Source organism: Coregonus clupeaformis, chromosome 28 (assembly GCF_020615455.1).
Source record: "Coregonus clupeaformis isolate EN_2021a chromosome 28, ASM2061545v1, whole genome shotgun sequence".
In the NCBI taxonomy this organism is placed as follows: Eukaryota; Metazoa; Chordata; class Actinopteri; order Salmoniformes; family Salmonidae; genus Coregonus; species Coregonus clupeaformis.
The window spans coordinates 20,295,021-20,312,745 of NC_059219.1; the positions used below are offsets into that span (position 1 = coordinate 20,295,021).

Here is a 17,725-nt window from a genome sequence, read left to right on the forward strand (position 1 = left end):
TGAAGGAGAAGGTAATACGCTCCTCTCACAACATTAGGGGAAATATTATGAAAGGTAGGCTAATGCGTCAGTCTACGAATTATCAGTGCTTGATTTGGGCTGGAGTTGTCCGGAGCGCCGAATTGGCGCCTCAACTTTTTTGGGGAATTGCATACCAGCCCCTCTATAAAACAAAGTAGCCTATCACTGGCCCAGATTCACACACCGAGGCAAAAAAGGTTGATCAAAGTGGAATGAAGGTGGGATCTGCATTGAATAGCAATGGGGAGTGGGCATTCATTTCGGATTCTGCTTTGTTCAAGTTTATTTGCTGCTAGTCTGTGAATCTGTGCGTGACAGTAGGCTGTTTGAGATTGCGCAGATTGAAAATGTGCCAGCCTGAATGTGCATGATGCGCTGCTCCATGTTGTTAAATGAGGGTTTGTAAGGTCAGGGAAATTAGTTTCATAATTGTTGTCTGTGTAATTCATCAAGGCACACTTTTAAATATGATCAATCACTTAGAAATCTACCTATCAACCATCATCGGAATGACCCTTCAGTGCGTGTCTGTGTGTGCTGTGTGTGTCAGTGCGAGTGGGCCGTTGCCCAAGGAGAGAGAGTTGGCGACATTTCAGCAGCAGGTATAAAATGGCAGGCAACAGACTGACTAGATAACTGCTACAAGTTCTGTTTTGAATTGGCTATCTCGCTAGTTATAACTAACTAAGCTTTAATGTCGTTGTCGCCTTTCCACTGGCACTGTGGAAGCCTAAATAAATCTGTTGAATTCCCCTCTATTAAATAAAGCTGTGAGTCCCCTCTTAAACATTAGCCATGTAATTGTGACAATGTGCATCGATCTCCCCTGAAACATGAATATTTTAGCCTAATATAAACATGTTTAGTTAGATACCTTGCTTTGAAGTAGCCTACCTTATCCATTTGATCCCTGATTCATTGAAGATAAAGACGAAGGTATTGGTTTGTAATGTTGCAATAGTGGCAACCATCCTCCAGGATAGCTACTGGGTGTGCAGGCTTTTGTTCAAGCCCTGGCCTAACCACATTGTAGCTTAAACATTTACTGCTCAACATGAACATGACTTGGGTGTTTCAGGGCTGAATCAAAAGCCTGCACACCCAGGAGCTCTCCAGATGAAAGGTTGACCACATGTTGACAACGTGACTGACAGTGCAGTTCTACTTTGTGGGGGGGTTAAGTGCCTTGATCAAGGGCACAACGGCAGGAGATGGTAGGTCTACATGGGATCAGACACCACAGCATTCCAGCCAATAATGCTTACTTTTTCATGTAGTCTATAATAATAGTCTTGGAAATTTGGTTAAAAGTCATGGAGAAGTAATGGAAAATGTGTATAAACCCTTAACAGATAATAAATAGAGGTCTCTATAGCATAATATAATTTGTGAATTTCGGTAGAAAAAGACAACTCCTGCACTTCTTTCATCCCAAGTCAAGCACTGCTAATTATACAAATTGTAAATGGACCCTATTATATTTCAAATTCGCTAGTGGTGGTGGTGGTGGTGACCAACCCTTCTCCTGAACAGAGAGCTACTGGGTCTGGGTGTGCAGGGTTTTGATTGACACATCTGATTCAACTAGGTTTTAGTGTAAACTGGGATGTCCTGATGGCCAAACATCCATGGCATTACAACATAAACACATCGCTGATCAATTTCACTATCATAATCTATGTCTGGGATGGGATTAGTTGTATTTTATTCTGGGGTTTCTGCGTGCATGTCTTGCACCAGCATTGCGTGTTCTCTCCCAGCTTCATGGTTTGAACGAGGTGTGTAATTCCAGTCCGTATAATACAGTCCACACTCAAAAAGATTACTGGAGCTTGTTTCATTTATTTACCCAATAGAGCACACTATGGGCTTTTATGTCTTTAATGTAGGGCTCATCATCTGGCTCAGGTAGCATCAGACTTGAATTTTCATGCTGATCAAAGCTCAAATCAAATCCAGACATATTTATATGCTTTAGAATGACACTTCTGGTTTTGGTGGGAAATACCGGGTTACCCGGGAGAAAAGTGATTTATTCTCAGTATGGAACATTAAGTAAAATACAGGGGAAATATTAAACGCTAGTACAGATACAGGATCTTAATTTGATCAGTCTTTTGTTGCTGAGAATTGATTTACATAAACTAACACATGGTTATATTAACGTTATTGCACTTTTCATGTAGCCTACTTTCGACCCGCGAATAGCCTTATTTTGCTGTGACAAAATAGGTCAAACTGAGATCCTACACCTGTACATGATTTCAAATGTTTCACCTCATCTGGTATTGATAATACTGAGATAGTGTAGCATCTGTTGAACTAGACATTTTCTAATTAAGTCTGTCAGTCGTTTTGCAGAGAAAGTTGAGTGGAAAATAAACAAGCTGTGAGTGACTGAAGGTAACATGCTCTGTTCCAGACCTCAGACATCATCACGTTATTTTATCCTTATTGCCCTCCACCAAGGCACTTGTTTGAAAGCGAACACAGCCTGTCTTGATTCATGCGTATCATTGGATTCTCAATGTCCTCATTTGTGCAGCACTTCTCACAAACGTATGTCCCAAATGTTATTAATGTGTTCTAGGGGAAACCAAGTGTGAATCATCACGTGGCCACTCTATGGTGAAGTCTAGCCATTACACAACTGGTTCACAGAAGCCATTTAGGTCATTGAGACTGATAGGATGGTAATCCATTACCATTTTGGCAGGGATACCATCTCAAAGCTTAATGGGTTTCTCCGATTCACAACCAATAGACCGTTCCAAGAGGAATTAGGCTCCATCTTACCATTTCAGTTATTTCTATTGTACAGACAATAATGTACAATGTGTTCATCATAATCAACTGAGATTTCTCGTGGTGACAACTTGTAAATGAAGTGTCATTGTTTAGATGAGTAATAACCTGAGAACGTATATGAATGAATGCAACGTCGGCACAGAAATGTGGCCTAGGCCTAAAAGATTTAATCAGCTGGACAAACGTTTTAATGAGGCAATACAGGATACCAATAGGGCTGTGACGGTCATGGAATTTTGGATGATGGTAATTGGCCAGCCATATATTTTTTTTGGGGGGGGGACACATTTCTCCTTTCCTCCGCTCTGGACTGCATGTGCTGTCATAGAAATAGAATGAATAGAACGGGCGTCCCTATTCAAGTCAATGATGGCATAATGGGTGTACTGGCGGCCATTGCGGGTGTACCCATAGGCGCAAAGCAGGAAGGATGTTAACCGTTTATCGGTTAGCTGCCAAAAATACATTTGACCCGTCATGCTTATTGATCTATAGGTTCATTTTCATACTTTTGTGGAATTAAATTGGCGTGTGTGTATTTTCGTTAGTCGTCATGCATTTTATTTATCATGCGCACAGCATACAAAGCCTAGTTTGAGAAGCGGAATAGCCTACCAGCCAGTCAATAACAATTCTAAATGAAATCGAGTGTTAACTTTGGTGGCCACGATTTAAAAAGGAGCCATTTTTATTTCTCAAACCTGAACACTTTACTTTAAATAATGAGGCATGTCTTACATTGCTTCAAAGTAGCCTTGCGAAAATCCATCCATAGAAACGTGGAGGCAATTATTCTATAGACTTCCTCATGCCATTAACCAGCATTTCTCTCCTGTTCTATTGGTTTTCATAACTTTCTTTCGTTGTCCAGAAGCTAAAGGCCCAATCCTAGTCATATTAGCAACCCATCATAGTAGTTGCTATGTTTTTTTGTTTGTTGGTATTTTACCCCCTTTTTCTCCCCAATTTTGTGGTATCCAATTGGTAGTTACAGTCTTGTCCCATCGCTGCAACTCCCGTACGGACACGGGAGAGGCGAAGGTCCGAAACACAACCCAACCAAGCCGCACTGCTTCTTGACACAGTGCCCGCTTAACCCGGAAGCCAGCCGCACCAATGTGTCGGAGGAAACACCGTACACCTGGCGACCGAGTCAGCGTGCACTGCGCCCGGCCTGCCACAGGAGTCGCTGGTGCGCGATGGGACAAGAACATCCCTGCCGGCCAAACCCTCCCATACCCTGGACGACGCTGGGCCAATTGTGCGCCGCCCAATGGGCCTCCCGGTCATGGCCGGCTGCGACAGAGCCTGGACTCGAACCAGGATCTCTAGTGGCACAGCTAGCACTGCAATGCAGTGCCTTAGACCTCTGCGCCACTTCGGGAGCCCCCCCCCGTCACATATGGAACTGCTCGCATTAGGTGCGCAGTTTAGAACTGTTTTCCGCAAATGTTTGTTTCTATGGGCTTATTTTGGGCCTAAGCTTGTCGCCTGCCTTCCCGCCTTGTGACGACTCCCATTGTTAGGGCTGAAACATAAACATCTCATCATTATATACAGATCTCTGAAAGTATTTTCTGTTGGTCACTTCATTTGACTGTTTGGGAAAAATGTAACTGTTTGTTGACCGGTTTAATGAGGGTCAGTTAGTCGGCAGCAAAATTGACCGAAATTTGAATCCCTACTAGCCATCAATATGTGCTGTGATTTATTGATTTAACTTAACTGAGAACCAAAAATATATTCCATTGCTTGAGCATCATATGTAAACACAATTTGAATGAACATTCTACAATACCATGGAGATTATTTCATCAAAATACCAGACAGCCATTGCGAGTGTACCCATGAGTTTACCAGTCAAATTCAAATAAAATAAAACAAAGTTGTATTTGTCACTTGCGCCGAATACAACAGGTGTAGACCTTACAGTGAACTGCTTACTTACAAGCCCTTAACCAACAGTGCAGTTTTAAGAAAAATCAGTGTTAAGTAAAAAATAGATAAGTAAAAAATAATTAAAGAGCAGCAGTAAAATAACAGTAGTGAGGCTATATACAGGGGGTACCGGTACAGAGTCAATGTGCGGGGGCACAGGTTAGTAGAGGTAATTGAGGTAATATGTACATGTGGCAACCCATCATAGTAGAGGTAAAGTGACTATGCATAGATAATAAACAAGTAGCAGTAGTGTAAAAAGAGGGGGTCGGTGGGGGGGAGACAATGCAAATAGTCCGGGTAGCCATTTGATTAGCTGTTCAGGAGTCTTATGGCTTGGGGGTAGAATCTGTTAAGAAACCTTTTGCCGTGCGGTAGCAGAGAGAACAGTCTATGACTAGGGTGGCTGGAGTCTTTGGCAATTCTTAGGGCCTTCCTCTGAAAACCGCCTGGTATAGAGGTCCTGGATGGCAGGAAGCTTGGCCCCAGTGATGTACTGGGCCGTACGCACTACCCTCTGTAGTGCCTTGCGGTCGGAGGCCGAGCAGTTGCCATACCAGGTAGTGATGCAACCAGTCAGGATGCTCTCGATGGTGCAGCTGTAGAACCTTTTGAGGATCTGAGGACCCATGCCAAATCTTTTCAGTCTCCTGAGGGGAAATAGGCTTTGTCGTGCCCTCTTCTTGGTGTGTTTGGACCATGATAGTTTGTTGGTGACGTGAACACCAAGGAACTTGAAGCTCTCAACCTGCTCCACTGCAGCCCCGTCGATGAGAATGGGGGCGTGCTCGGTCCTCCTTTTCCTGTAGTCCACAATCAACTCCTTTGTCTTGATCATATTGAGGGAGAGGTTGTTATCCTGGCACCACACGGCCAGGTCTCTGACCTCCTCCCTATAGGCTGTCTCATCGTTGTCGGTGATCAGGCCTACCACTGTTGTATCGTCAGGCAAACTTTTAATGATGGTGTTGGAGTCGTGCCTGGCCATGCAGTCATGGGTGAACAGGGAGTACAGAAGGGGACTGAGCACACACCCCTGAGGGGCCCCCATGTTGAGGATCAGCGTGGCAGTTGTGTTGTTACCTTACCACCTGGGGGTGGCCCGTCAGGAAGTCAAGGATCCAATTGCAGAGGGAGGTGTTTAGTGCCAGGGTCCTTAGCTTAGTGATGCGCTTTGAGGGCACTATGGTGTTGAACGCTGAGCTGTAGTCAATGAATAGCATTCTCACGTAGGTGTTCCTTTTGTCCAGGTGGGAAAGGGCAGTGTGGAGTGCAATAGAGATTGCATCATCTGTGGATCTGTTGGGGCGGTATGCAAATTAGAGTGGGTCTAGGGTTTCTGGGATAATGGTATTGATGTGAGCCATGACCAGCCTTTCAAAGCACTGCATGGCTACAGACGTGCATGCTACGAGTCGGTAGTCATTTAGGCAGGTTACCTTAGTGTTCTTGGGCACAGGGACTATGGTGGTCTGCTTGAAACATGTTGGTATTACAGACTCCGTCAGGGACATGTTGAAAATGTCAGTGAAGACACTTGCCAGTTGGTCAGCGCATGCTCAGTGTACACGTCCTGGTAATCCGCTTGGCCCTGCAGTCTTGTGAATGTTGACCTATTTAAAGGTCTTACTCACATTGGCTACGGTGAGCTTGATCACATAGTCATCCGGAACAGCTGATGCTCTCATGCATGCTTCAGTGTTGCTTGCCTCGAAGCGAGCATAGAAGTAATTTAGCTAGTCTGATATGCTCGTGTCACTGGGCAGCTTGCGGCTGTGCTTCCCTTCGTAGTCCGTAATAGTTTGCAAGCCCTGCCACATCCGACGAGCGTCGGAGCCGGTATAGTTCAATTCGATCTTAGTCCTGTATTGACGCTTTGCCTGTTTGATGGTTCGTCGGAGGGCATAGCGGGATTTCTTATAAGCGTCCGGGTTAGAGAAAGCGGTAGCTCTACCCTTTAGCTCAGTGCGGATGTTGCCTGTAATCCATGGCTTCTGGTTGGGGTATGTACGTACGGTCACTGTGGGGAGGACGTCGTCGGTGCACTTATTGATGAAGCCAGTGACTGATGTGGTGTACTCCTCAATGCCATCGGAAGAATCCCGAAACATATTCCAGTCTGTGCTAGCAAAACAGTGCTGTAGTTTAGCATCTGCGTCATTGACCACTTCTGTATTGAGAGAGTCACTGGTACTTCCTGCTTTTGTTTTTGCTTATAAGCAGGAATCAGGAGGATAGAATTATGGTCAGATTTGCTAAATGGAGGGCGAGGGAGAGCTTTGTACGCATCTCTGTGTGTGGACTAAAGGTGGTCTAGAGTTTTTTTCCCTCTGGTTGCACATTTAACATGCTGGTAGATATGAGGTAAAACGGATTTCAGTTTCCCTGCATTAAAGTCCCCGGCCACTAGGAGCGCTGCCTCTGGATGAGCATTTTCTTGTTTGCTTATGGCCTTATACAGCTCGTTGAGTGCGGTCTTAGTGCCAGCATCGGTTTGTGGTGGTAAATGGACAGCTACGAGAAATATAGATAACTCTCTTGGTAAATAGAGTGGTCTACAGCTTATTGCCAGCCCATTTTATTAATGTTCGAGCACAGGGCAAAAAAGTTTCATCACATCGCCTAAATTCACTATAATAGGCAAGGCCTAATATGTAGACTAGCATACAAATGGTGGATTAATGCCCCAGCCTATGAATTCACTTCTAACTTCTCTGTCTTCCCTGTTCCCTTCTTGCGCAATTCATGCATCTCCACTGGCCTCTCTTCCATCCTCTCTCTATTCCTCTTATAACTCTTGAACCAGTAGCCTAGCCCAATGCGTGTCCCAGAAGTAGCAATATATTTTGGTCACTTATACTTCACAAAAATATAAACGCAACATGTAAAGTGTTGGTTCCATGTTTCATGAGCTGAAATGAAAGATCCCAGAAATGTTTATTGCACACAAAAAATCTATTTCTCCCAAATGTTGTGCACAAATTTGTTTACTTCCCTGTTAATTAGCATTTCTCCTTTGCCAAGAAAATCCATCGACCTGACAGGTGTGGCTGATTAAACAGAATGATCATTATACAGGTGCACATTTTGCTGGGGACAATAAAAGGCCACTCTAAAATTAGCAGTTTTGTCACACAACACAATGCCACAGATGTCTCAAGTTTTGAGGGAGCATGCAATTGGCATGCTGACTGCAGGAATGTCAACCAGAGCTGTTGCCAGAGAATTGAATGTTCATTTCTCTACCATAAGTCGCCTCAATGTCATTTTAGAGAATTTGGCGTACGTCCAACTGGCCTCACAACAACCGCAGACCACGTGTAACCATGCCAGCCCAGGACCTCCACATCCAGCTTCTTTACCTGCGGGATGGTCTGAGATGAGCCACCCGGACATTTATGAAACTGTGGGTTTGCACAACCGAAGACTTTCTGCACAAACTGTCATAAACCTCATCAGGGAAGCTCATCTGTGTGTTCGTCGTCCTCACCAGAGTCTTGACCTGACTGCAGTTCGGCGTTGTAACCGACTTCAGTGGGCAAATTCTCACCTTCGATGGCCACTGGCACACTGTATAAGTGTGCTCTTCATGGATGAATCCCTGTTTCAACTGTACCGGGCAGATGGCAGACAGAATGGCGTTGAGCGGTTTGCTAATGTCAACATTGTGAACAGATTGCCCCATGGCGGCTGTGGGGTTATGGTATGGACGGGCATAAGCCAAGACAACGAACACAATTGCATTTTATCGATGGCAATTTGAATGCATAGAGATACTGTGACGAGATCCTGATGCCCATTGTCATGCCATTAATCCGCCGCCATCACCTCATGTTTCAGCATGATAATGCACGACCCCATGTCACAAGGATCTGTACACAATTCCTGGAAGCTGAAAATGTCCCAGTTCTTCCATGGCCTGAATACTCACCAGACATGTCACCCATTGAGCATGTTTGGGATGCTCTGGATCGACGTGTACGACAGTGTGTTCCAGTTACCGCCAACATCCAGCAACTTCGCACAGCCATTGAAGAGGAGTGGGACAACGTTCCAAAGGCCACAATCAACAGCCTGATCAAGTCTATGCGAAGGAGATGCGCCCCGCTGCATGTGGCAAATGGTGGTCACACTAAATACTGACTTGTTTTCTGATCCACGCCCCTACCTTTTTTAAAAAGGTATCTGTGACCAATAGATGCATATCTGTATTCCCAGTCATGTGAAATCCATAGATTAGGGCCTAATTAATTTATTTCAATTGACTGATTTCCTTGTATGAACTGTAACTCAGTAAAATCTTTGAAATTGTTGCATGTTGCGTTTTATTTTTGTTCAGCTTCTCTGATGTGATCACATTGGCTGGTAGTAAAAATGCAATAAATGGGAATCCTCTGTTCTCCCAACACCCAATGTTTATGTTTACAATGAAAAGTATTACGTCAGAATGCCCAATGTTAGAATGTTTCCAAACAAATTAATGAATTAAATTTGAACGTTTTCCTATCAGTCTAATTTGCATAAACATTGTGATTGGATAATAGCTGTGAGGGTTATCGAATCAGGATCAAATCCTCTGATCTCCCCGAGCTCATTAATGTTAATATTTGAAGATTGCCGAAAGGCCAGTCTCTTTGGCAAATGACAGGAGTGGCAAGGAGTGGAATGTAATAGCTGAATAGAGACGGCAACCAGGCTAGATATCATGTGCTTCACCAAAGAATTACACCGCACCACTCATCTCTGCCAGTAACCTTCTGGTAACGAGTCCATTTCCTCGGCCACAAGGCCATGCAACTGCCCTGGGCGCTTCAGTTTTGTGGGGGGATTATGTGTACTGAAAAAAACTCTGGTCGTGGCTGAATGGTTAAGGGTTTGGAGTGTGAGCAGCAGTGCTTTTCTGATGTAGCTACTTCAAGTATGGACTCATTTGTTTGTTGTGATATACTTCAGTTCAGGACACACCAAAACTCTGTGGGTTAAGTGTTTATTTTTTATTTGTATGAGTCATCATTTTGAGTCATTCATGTATGCGAAGCCTGTGTATTATGATAATGATATATGCTCTACATTATTTATTGAGAGTCCTGAGACAAACATTTGCAATGCATAAGAAGCTTGCTTCAGGCACCAGCAAGAGAAATGTTTACCCACCAAAGTCCCAGTTTTTCAGAAACGTCTTAGTAAATTAGAATGGAGGAATGGGAATAGAAAAGATTTGATTACCTATTGGTGACATAAAAGTATCTGAATTACCTTCCAAAGTACACATTGTCATCAATACCAAATGGAAGGTAGTTTAAATTGATTGAACCAGCATGTGAAATGGTCTGTTATGGGTAAATACTGGTATGTGGTTCACTTGGACTCGAGGAAACCGTGCACATGTTCAACCATTTCCACCATAAATGCTTGTTTCAGGATAAATCACAGGCAAATAATTAGTGTTCATAGTAGGGATGAACAATAAAAGGCTTGATTTAAAAACAAACCATGTCATTTGTGCAAATAAAGACGAAAGATCGGGGAAGGAAATGTCACCTCTGCTGCTGATCTACATGGTAATTGGTCCTTGGCGCTTTACTTTCACGGTCAGGGGAAACAAAGATTGCTTCATTAAGTTCCCCTTCTGATAACCGCCACAGCCGCCGCGCCAATGGAATGGAAGATCTTGAATGACTATGCCATTAGTAAAGAAAAGTGCCTAAGGGAAATTAACTGGAATGGTGAATAATTAAGATAATAGCTCTATTTGCACATGGCAGCGTTAAAAAGCACCAAAACAGACTGAATCACATTCAATTATGGGTTCCGTTACTCTTTTGTGTAACACCTTTTGCTGTGGCGGTCAATTTTGAGAGACCTTTTTATATAGCAACATACTGAACAGCTTGAGGTATAACAGGTTTTTGCTCAATTATTTTAAGAAACTGTAGTCCTGGAGGATAGGGCTGCTTGCACAAGCACATGTTCAATTGGTACTGCAAAATAAGGTACATTCTCTACATAAGGATTCCATAAAGTTCCCTGGCCTTGTATGTTAACAAGTCACTCCACACATGAGCATGTACCCAAATGTCTTTTAATTTGTTGATTTTAATATGGTTGTTGCTACTTTGCCTTCTGGCAACATATTTTGATAATTATTATTTTGTACGCATTAACAGTTTGTTTGACCTTGAACTGAACTACAAATGCTGGCATAGTTTCTGTCCCTGTGCTTGGTTCTGTTGGTTTTCTGCAGTCTGGCTAAAAAAAAAGATTGTGTCAACAAGCTAATAAGATGAGGGATAAATTACACTCATAACCTTTTGTGCTCCCTTGTCTCTGACTACACAGTGGATGTCAAAGGTGGAAAAGAGATAACATTTTAGACATTCTGCTGAACAGACACTCCTACACACAGTGTGCGCTTGCCAGAAAACACCCCACTAAATTCCATAAATACTGTAAGTGAACAGCATCGGCCCTCCCAGAATGGTCTGAGTTTTGAGGCTTTTTGTCTCTCTCACACACACACACACAAGCAATGCTCCCTGTAACTGAGGTCAGCAATGGTAGAACACTGTCATCGGCTTGTCTCTGTCATCATGAGTAGGATTAATGACACAGGCTGATCACCTGTCTGCATCTGTTCATCATCTCAACTGCTTCCCTAATGGCAGGGAGAATTACCAAAGCTGACGATACTATCAGAGCTGTAGATATCCCGGGGAGGCCACTGATTTGACAGAGATTACTGTATAATCACCATACCATATGATAAAGGTTATGGCATGTTTGCACAATCTCTAGATTGTCTGGAATCATGTAATATAGACCATGTTAAATGGGGCAGAGGGTGCTCTAGTCTAGAAAGGTCATTCAATATATATGGAAATTATTTCTGGTCTCAGTTACATATGGATCACAGCTTGTTACATGGATAGTTTCCAGTAACTACAACTTTTGGTGTGAACTGTAACGGTGTATGAATGGAGAAGGCCTGCAGTACACCGCCTCCATAAAAAATACATTTTCTAAGGGTTCCTTTGTGTCAGCCAGCCTAGTATATTTTATCTTGAAATGGTGTAATGAGACGTATTTCAGAATAGATTCTTTGTCCTCTGTATATGGGCATGTAAGAGCATACATGAAGTGAACATTGTTCATTATGATATGTATGTGGTTTGTCCATGTCATTGTTCAACATCATGTAGATGATCTAGTCAATGGTTTTGTGTCTGCGGTCATGTGAATGGCCATCTTCCATGAATTGAAAGTTTCCATATGTATGCCAGATTTACCATCTTATTATTCAATTTAGAATATGGCATGATCAAAGATAACAGATGAGATGCAAGATGTATCAAGTTAAAAAAGGAATCAGCCATGCTTAGCTAACTGAAGAGCATAACATGTTTTAGCTTTGCATTCAGTTTTTTTATTTGGATTCGAACAAGAGAAGCGAGTTCCACAGCGGTTTGAAAATAGTAAATCGGGCCTGAAGGGTTTTATTTGGGGATTCTGTTCGGTTGCATTCTGTTGCGGAGGAAGCACTCCAGCTGTCGGAGCCATTCCCACATGAGTGTAATCGCAGAGGATGGCTAGTGGTAGATTCTCACGGACACCCGCACACTAATGTATCCCAGATTCTTGGAACAAATGACCCAAATACTCACTGACTCAAAGAAATCTACTGACGTACTGCAGATTTATTATATCTCTCGAGTCGCACAGAGGATATTATTGCAAACCATAGCGATTTCATGTTTTAATGTCATGGGTATTGAACTAAACTAGATATGTCTGCATTAATGGATAAGAGTTTTCCCATAGTAGAGAGAGGAGAGTTCTATTACTGTTGCGAAATTGCAGTATTCAGCTATAGGCCTAGATACAGTGATATTACAGTCTGGGGCTAGATTATGCCACATGACAAAAACAGATATTTTGGTGCTTTGTCTGTCTTCTAACGCCTAGCGACTTGATGTAAGATTTTGCGCAGGCACGTCCTTTCCCTATAAATGTTAAGCATCCTATGTTGCAATCCTTTGACTAGCATTAAAATGGTTGTGCATTTTAAAGTTGTTCAGTAATGATCACTAATACCCCTAGCATGGTTTAGGGCTTGGTGAGTAGGATCTGTTATAAAACAACTCTATTCATCCCATGACCAAAGCAGGATGTAAGGGTGAGCAGTATCTCCCTTGACACCTAACCCTGGCCATTCAGGATGCTGATTCAGTAGATATCCTAAACCTAGACAGCCTCTCTCCGTCTCAGTCCGATGCTGTGGCCTCGGCCGTGCTCCCCTGCTCTCCCACTCCACTGGTCTAATGAGAGACTGTCAGTCAGGTCCTGAATGCCCAGCCAGCGCTCAGGCAGCCGGGGGGGGGGTTGCCGGGCAACCTCCAGTCGTGGCATGTACTTAGCCTTTACCCAGAGGTCCGTGTGTTGTCAGATCTACACAGAGGTGGTGTAGAGTGGATCTTCTTCCATGCTGTCTCATCTGTCTCTATCTCATCTGGACTCAAAAGTGAACGGCCTCATAGGACATGAAAGAGTCCCTGTATCTGTGCTGCTTTGAAAAGGATCACACTCATCTGGCACAGTGGGAGGTATTATTTTTAAATATTGTATCATGCTACAATGAGTTTTTCACCTTGAATCATGTTTGGTGACAACTTCTTCCCCACCCACATAAAAACAGTTCTCCCTGTGCCTGGTTGCTACTCATTTTCTCCATTAACAGTTCAGTGGTTACCTCACCCATCTAAGCAACATCACAACATTTTTTTGATTCATTACAGCTAGCTATTAATAGGCCACATCTGCCCTGTTGCAGTGCACTGACAATGAATATTGCCCAACATTTTCAGTCATTTAGCAGACGCTCTTATCCAGAGCAACTTACAGTAGTGAGTGCATACATGTTCATATTTGTTCGTACTGGTCCCCCATGGGAATCGAACCCACAACCCTGGCGTTGCAAGTGCCATGCTCTACCAACTGAGCCACACGGGACCAACATGGTTTCCAGATGCTATGCTAAAGTCATTTCTCACTCTACCAAATCATACCAGTATAAAACAGATTTCCTGTGTGCCTCGTCAAGATAAGTCCAAATTTGCATTGCTCTTATGGGCCCAAAACAGCTATTGAAAAATATTAAAGTCCCTGGGGAAGAACGGATTATAATTAACTAATTAAAGAAGGCTTCGAACAGTTGCTTTAGAAAAATAAATAGTATAAGAAGATTAGTGAAATCTGCATGTGTTGACACTACAGGAAAGAGGAAATGTCTAGTCCTTTAATTCTATTTGTGGAGACTGATCCATTCTCATGGGCATGCACTGAGCCAGACACTTGTTTGATACTCAAGTTGCGTTATTTGAGGTTATTATGTTGTGGAGAAAGCATAACTTGCTAGTCATTTCATTCTGACATGGCCATTTGGAAACGTCAGTCACAGATTATTGGGGCTTGTCAACATGAACAAAGCGAGTGGTGACTTTGATAGTTATGCATTTTCTGTGCTGCTGCAATCCTGCTCCCAATCTCTGTCCAAGTATGTGTAAGCGGTCGTCTGTGTGTGTGCTCTTGTGCGCCTGTGGGTAATGACATGAAATCTGAAGAATTGCTCATTGTCCTGGGCTTTATGATCTGGTCGTGTCCCAGACAGTCTTCAGTTGGCACTGCTCCAGCAAAAACCCTTACTACCAGTGGGGGAGGGTGGAGACTTAATATGGAAATTACATTAATTACCGGACTATCCAACAGATGTGACCCTCACCCACTCAACATAACTACTCATCAAATAAAGGACCTTCAAGATACAATTCAATGTTTGTGTATATATTGTATCAATTGACAAAGTTAAACTGTTCTCTATTTGTGAAACGAGATTCCTCAATCCAACTGACAAACTGTTTATTTCAATGGATGGATGATGACATTAGCCTTTGTGAATGTTGCACATTTGGGGGATTTAGGAATGTTTCAGATTTGCTTTGGCAGCACAACCTAGATGGCTTGAGTGATAAACATTGAACAGAACTAAACCTCAGGCTAAAAAGAGCAGACTGAGAAAAATCTCTAAACAGTGCAAATCTCCTTCATTAACTTGTCAGAAACTAGCATTTCTCTCCTCACTCACTTGGACTCAGACTTTGTCTACTTTAGGCTGTCAGTAGGCAGTTGTCAATTCCAATGCCCTGAGTTGCTAAACATATTGACATGTTTCTGTTTCAGCGCCGGCCCCAAAGGAGACAACATCTATGAGTGGAGGTCAACCATCCTGGGACCACCAGGATCTGTTTACGAGGGAGGGGTCTTTTTCCTGGACATCGCCTTCACACCCGACTACCCCTTCAAACCACCCAAGGTCAGCACCCACCACCACACTGACCACAAATGGTTTATAGCTTTATCTCCATTGTGCTGCTCTTTTCCTCTGTGGAGAACTCTTGCTTTAATGTAATTTCAACAGCTAATATGATTTTCTGGGAATATGGTGTGCTATCCAAGCCTTTACCAATTCACTGTTCATATTTTAAATTCATTCTTTATTAGCCTTTTCAGGAAGTGTACCCTGTGGAATATTTTCGGTTGTTGAGTGGATGTCATTATCAAGTGTATGAGATGTGCTTTCAGATATCTCTCTTTGTGCTTCTTAGAACCCAATTTCCCTCTCACTTGCTTTCATTTTGAGTTCTGACTGTCTCACTCTCATTGTGTCTGTTTCCCCCCCTCTTTCATTCTCTCTCTTTGTCTCTGTTTCTCTCTGAGCTGTGTAAGAACCGGCTCTGCTGTTTGACAGCAGACTCAAACAAATCCACAGGCTCAAGGTCTGCTCAGTGTAGCCAGAGGGCTCAAGTGTTTTGTCCCATTGTGATCTGTAGCCAGTCCTTCCGTCACGATAGCGCACGATACACTCCTCCATTGAAATGCTCCATTGGAGTTTTGCTGTATACTATAGACTCTTACCAGAACTTTTTTCAAGCCCCTAACTGAAACTCCAGTTTGACAAGATTGTTGGACAGATTGGAAGTATAAGATTCAGTTGTTAGGGTTAGTGGGGCAGAGAGCGCACCATTGTGGAGTTATTTATAATGTCCTGTCCTCGGTGTGTTCAGAATGCCTAGGCTCATTAGATGTTTCCTCTGCAAGGTCAGGGTCAGTCTGTCCAGATGTTGGTGATTGGAGGACTAGGTCGGTGTCAGGTGTCAGGCCTAAACAGATGTCAGTGTCACGTTCAATCAGAAACACGGTAGTAAACTTAACAGGGACGTTTGTGTGGATGTTTGTTGTACAAAGGTTTGACGTAAGCACATTTTGAAACCAAAAAGTCATTTTTACCCCTTATTTGAATCCCTGTGAAAGTATTATAGGAATGATTATTTTCCTCTCAAACTAATATGCAACGGTTATGGCGAGATTAGAGATCGGCATGAGTTGGTTTCTGGGGCTTTTCATGACAATTCTAAAGGTTTTCTGCATGTTGGTAAATGCACCATGCTGCCCCCTGTTGGCTATATCAAAGCCTAAGGAAATTAGAAGGCGTATAAAAATGTGGGTATTTTTTATGGTATTCAAAAACTCTGCAGCCGTGTTATGAGGGTTGTCACCAAATACTGTATTTCCCTGTACTCGCCAGGTAACGTTTCGGACGAGGATCTACCACTGTAACATCAACAGTCAGGGGGTGATCTGTCTGGACATCCTGAAGGACAACTGGAGCCCTGCCCTCACCATCTCCAAGGTGCTTCTGTCCATCTGCTCTCTGCTCACAGACTGTAACCCAGGTAAGAGACCTATCAATGTCCACATCATGATGATCTGCAGTGTTCTCATTTCAGTTGGTGATTCATGACTGATTAAATGACATTTGAGTTGGCACTATCTACACACAGAGATGGTGATAATGTTTCATGCTTTGATAACTGTCTGCTGCTCTGCTAGTGGAGTTCCAGTATTCCCTTCCCCTGGGACAGTAGCTCTGTTTCTGTTGAACCTGTTGATGGAATTTAAATGATCTTTTAAAAAATAAGTCCTTATTCATCTTTTAATACAATGTAATAATATGTTCTTAACTCTCTCTGGGTCCAAAAATCTTACACCTGTGAAATGCTATTCATAAATGCATGCTCAGATCTGCATCCTTTTCTTTGTCATTGCAGCGGACCCTCTTGTGGGGAGCATTGCCACACAATACCTGACCAACAGAACGGAACATGACAGAATAGCCAAGCAGTGGACGAAGAGATACGCCACATAGATCCCCTTGTCTGCCTTTCCCACTGTTACCCTCTCCCCCCCCACTGTACCTCTCTACCTCTCTCCCCAGCCTTTCAAAGCACACTCACTAAGTGCAACGGTGTACCTGTCATTCTCCCCCTAAACATTGTATCTACCTTTTCTTTGTAAAGAACTGTCCTTTGTTCCTTGTTGACTTGAAAGCTTCTTTTTTATACAAAGAGTAGATTGGGATTTTATTTTCCAATATCTGAATGTTGGAATTATTGTATTGAAAAAAGGCTATTATTCTGATAAGCATTGTCCCTCAACTATACAGTATGTATCCATGTTTTCATAGTGGCTCCAGGAACAACATGCAGATTATATACTCTTTTTACTTTACTCTAGGTTCGTGTGTGTTTTTCAATTTCCTATTCCAGTCATCAATGTTATCTGCATGGAACAGGAGGAAGATTTGCATCAAATGACATTTCATGCTCTTCTACGCTCTCTGGTTTTGTTTGTACTGTATGTATTTTTTCAAACGCTTTTGAGGCAGACCACAGAAATATAGGTCTGCTTGTGAAAGAGGCAGGACTTGTACATTTACTGGCTACTCTGGCATGGCAGGGTGGTTTGTTGTGCACTTGTATTAATGAAGCACCCAATAAAACACACTGGTTGGCTTGTGACTTGTGGTTATACTCTTCTGTTCTGTAACTGTGACCCCTCTGTGTTC

At 43.0% G+C, this 17,725-nt stretch overlaps 1 protein-coding gene across 1 annotated transcript in view; it reads left to right on the forward strand.

Moving 5' to 3' along the window:
- LOC121561558 (ubiquitin-conjugating enzyme E2 E2) overlaps positions 1 to 17,678 on the forward strand; it is a 33,807-nt gene extending 16,129 nt beyond the window's left edge. The window contains exons 4-6 of the mRNA XM_041874095.2: positions 15,001 to 15,133; positions 16,406 to 16,553; positions 16,929 to 17,678. Coding sequence (XP_041730029.1) covers positions 15,001 to 15,133; positions 16,406 to 16,553; positions 16,929 to 17,026 — 379 coding nt within the window. The 3' untranslated portion in view covers positions 17,027 to 17,678. The remainder of the gene's footprint in view (positions 1 to 15,000; positions 15,134 to 16,405; positions 16,554 to 16,928) is intronic.
- Positions 17,679 to 17,725: the final 47 nt, after the last annotated feature.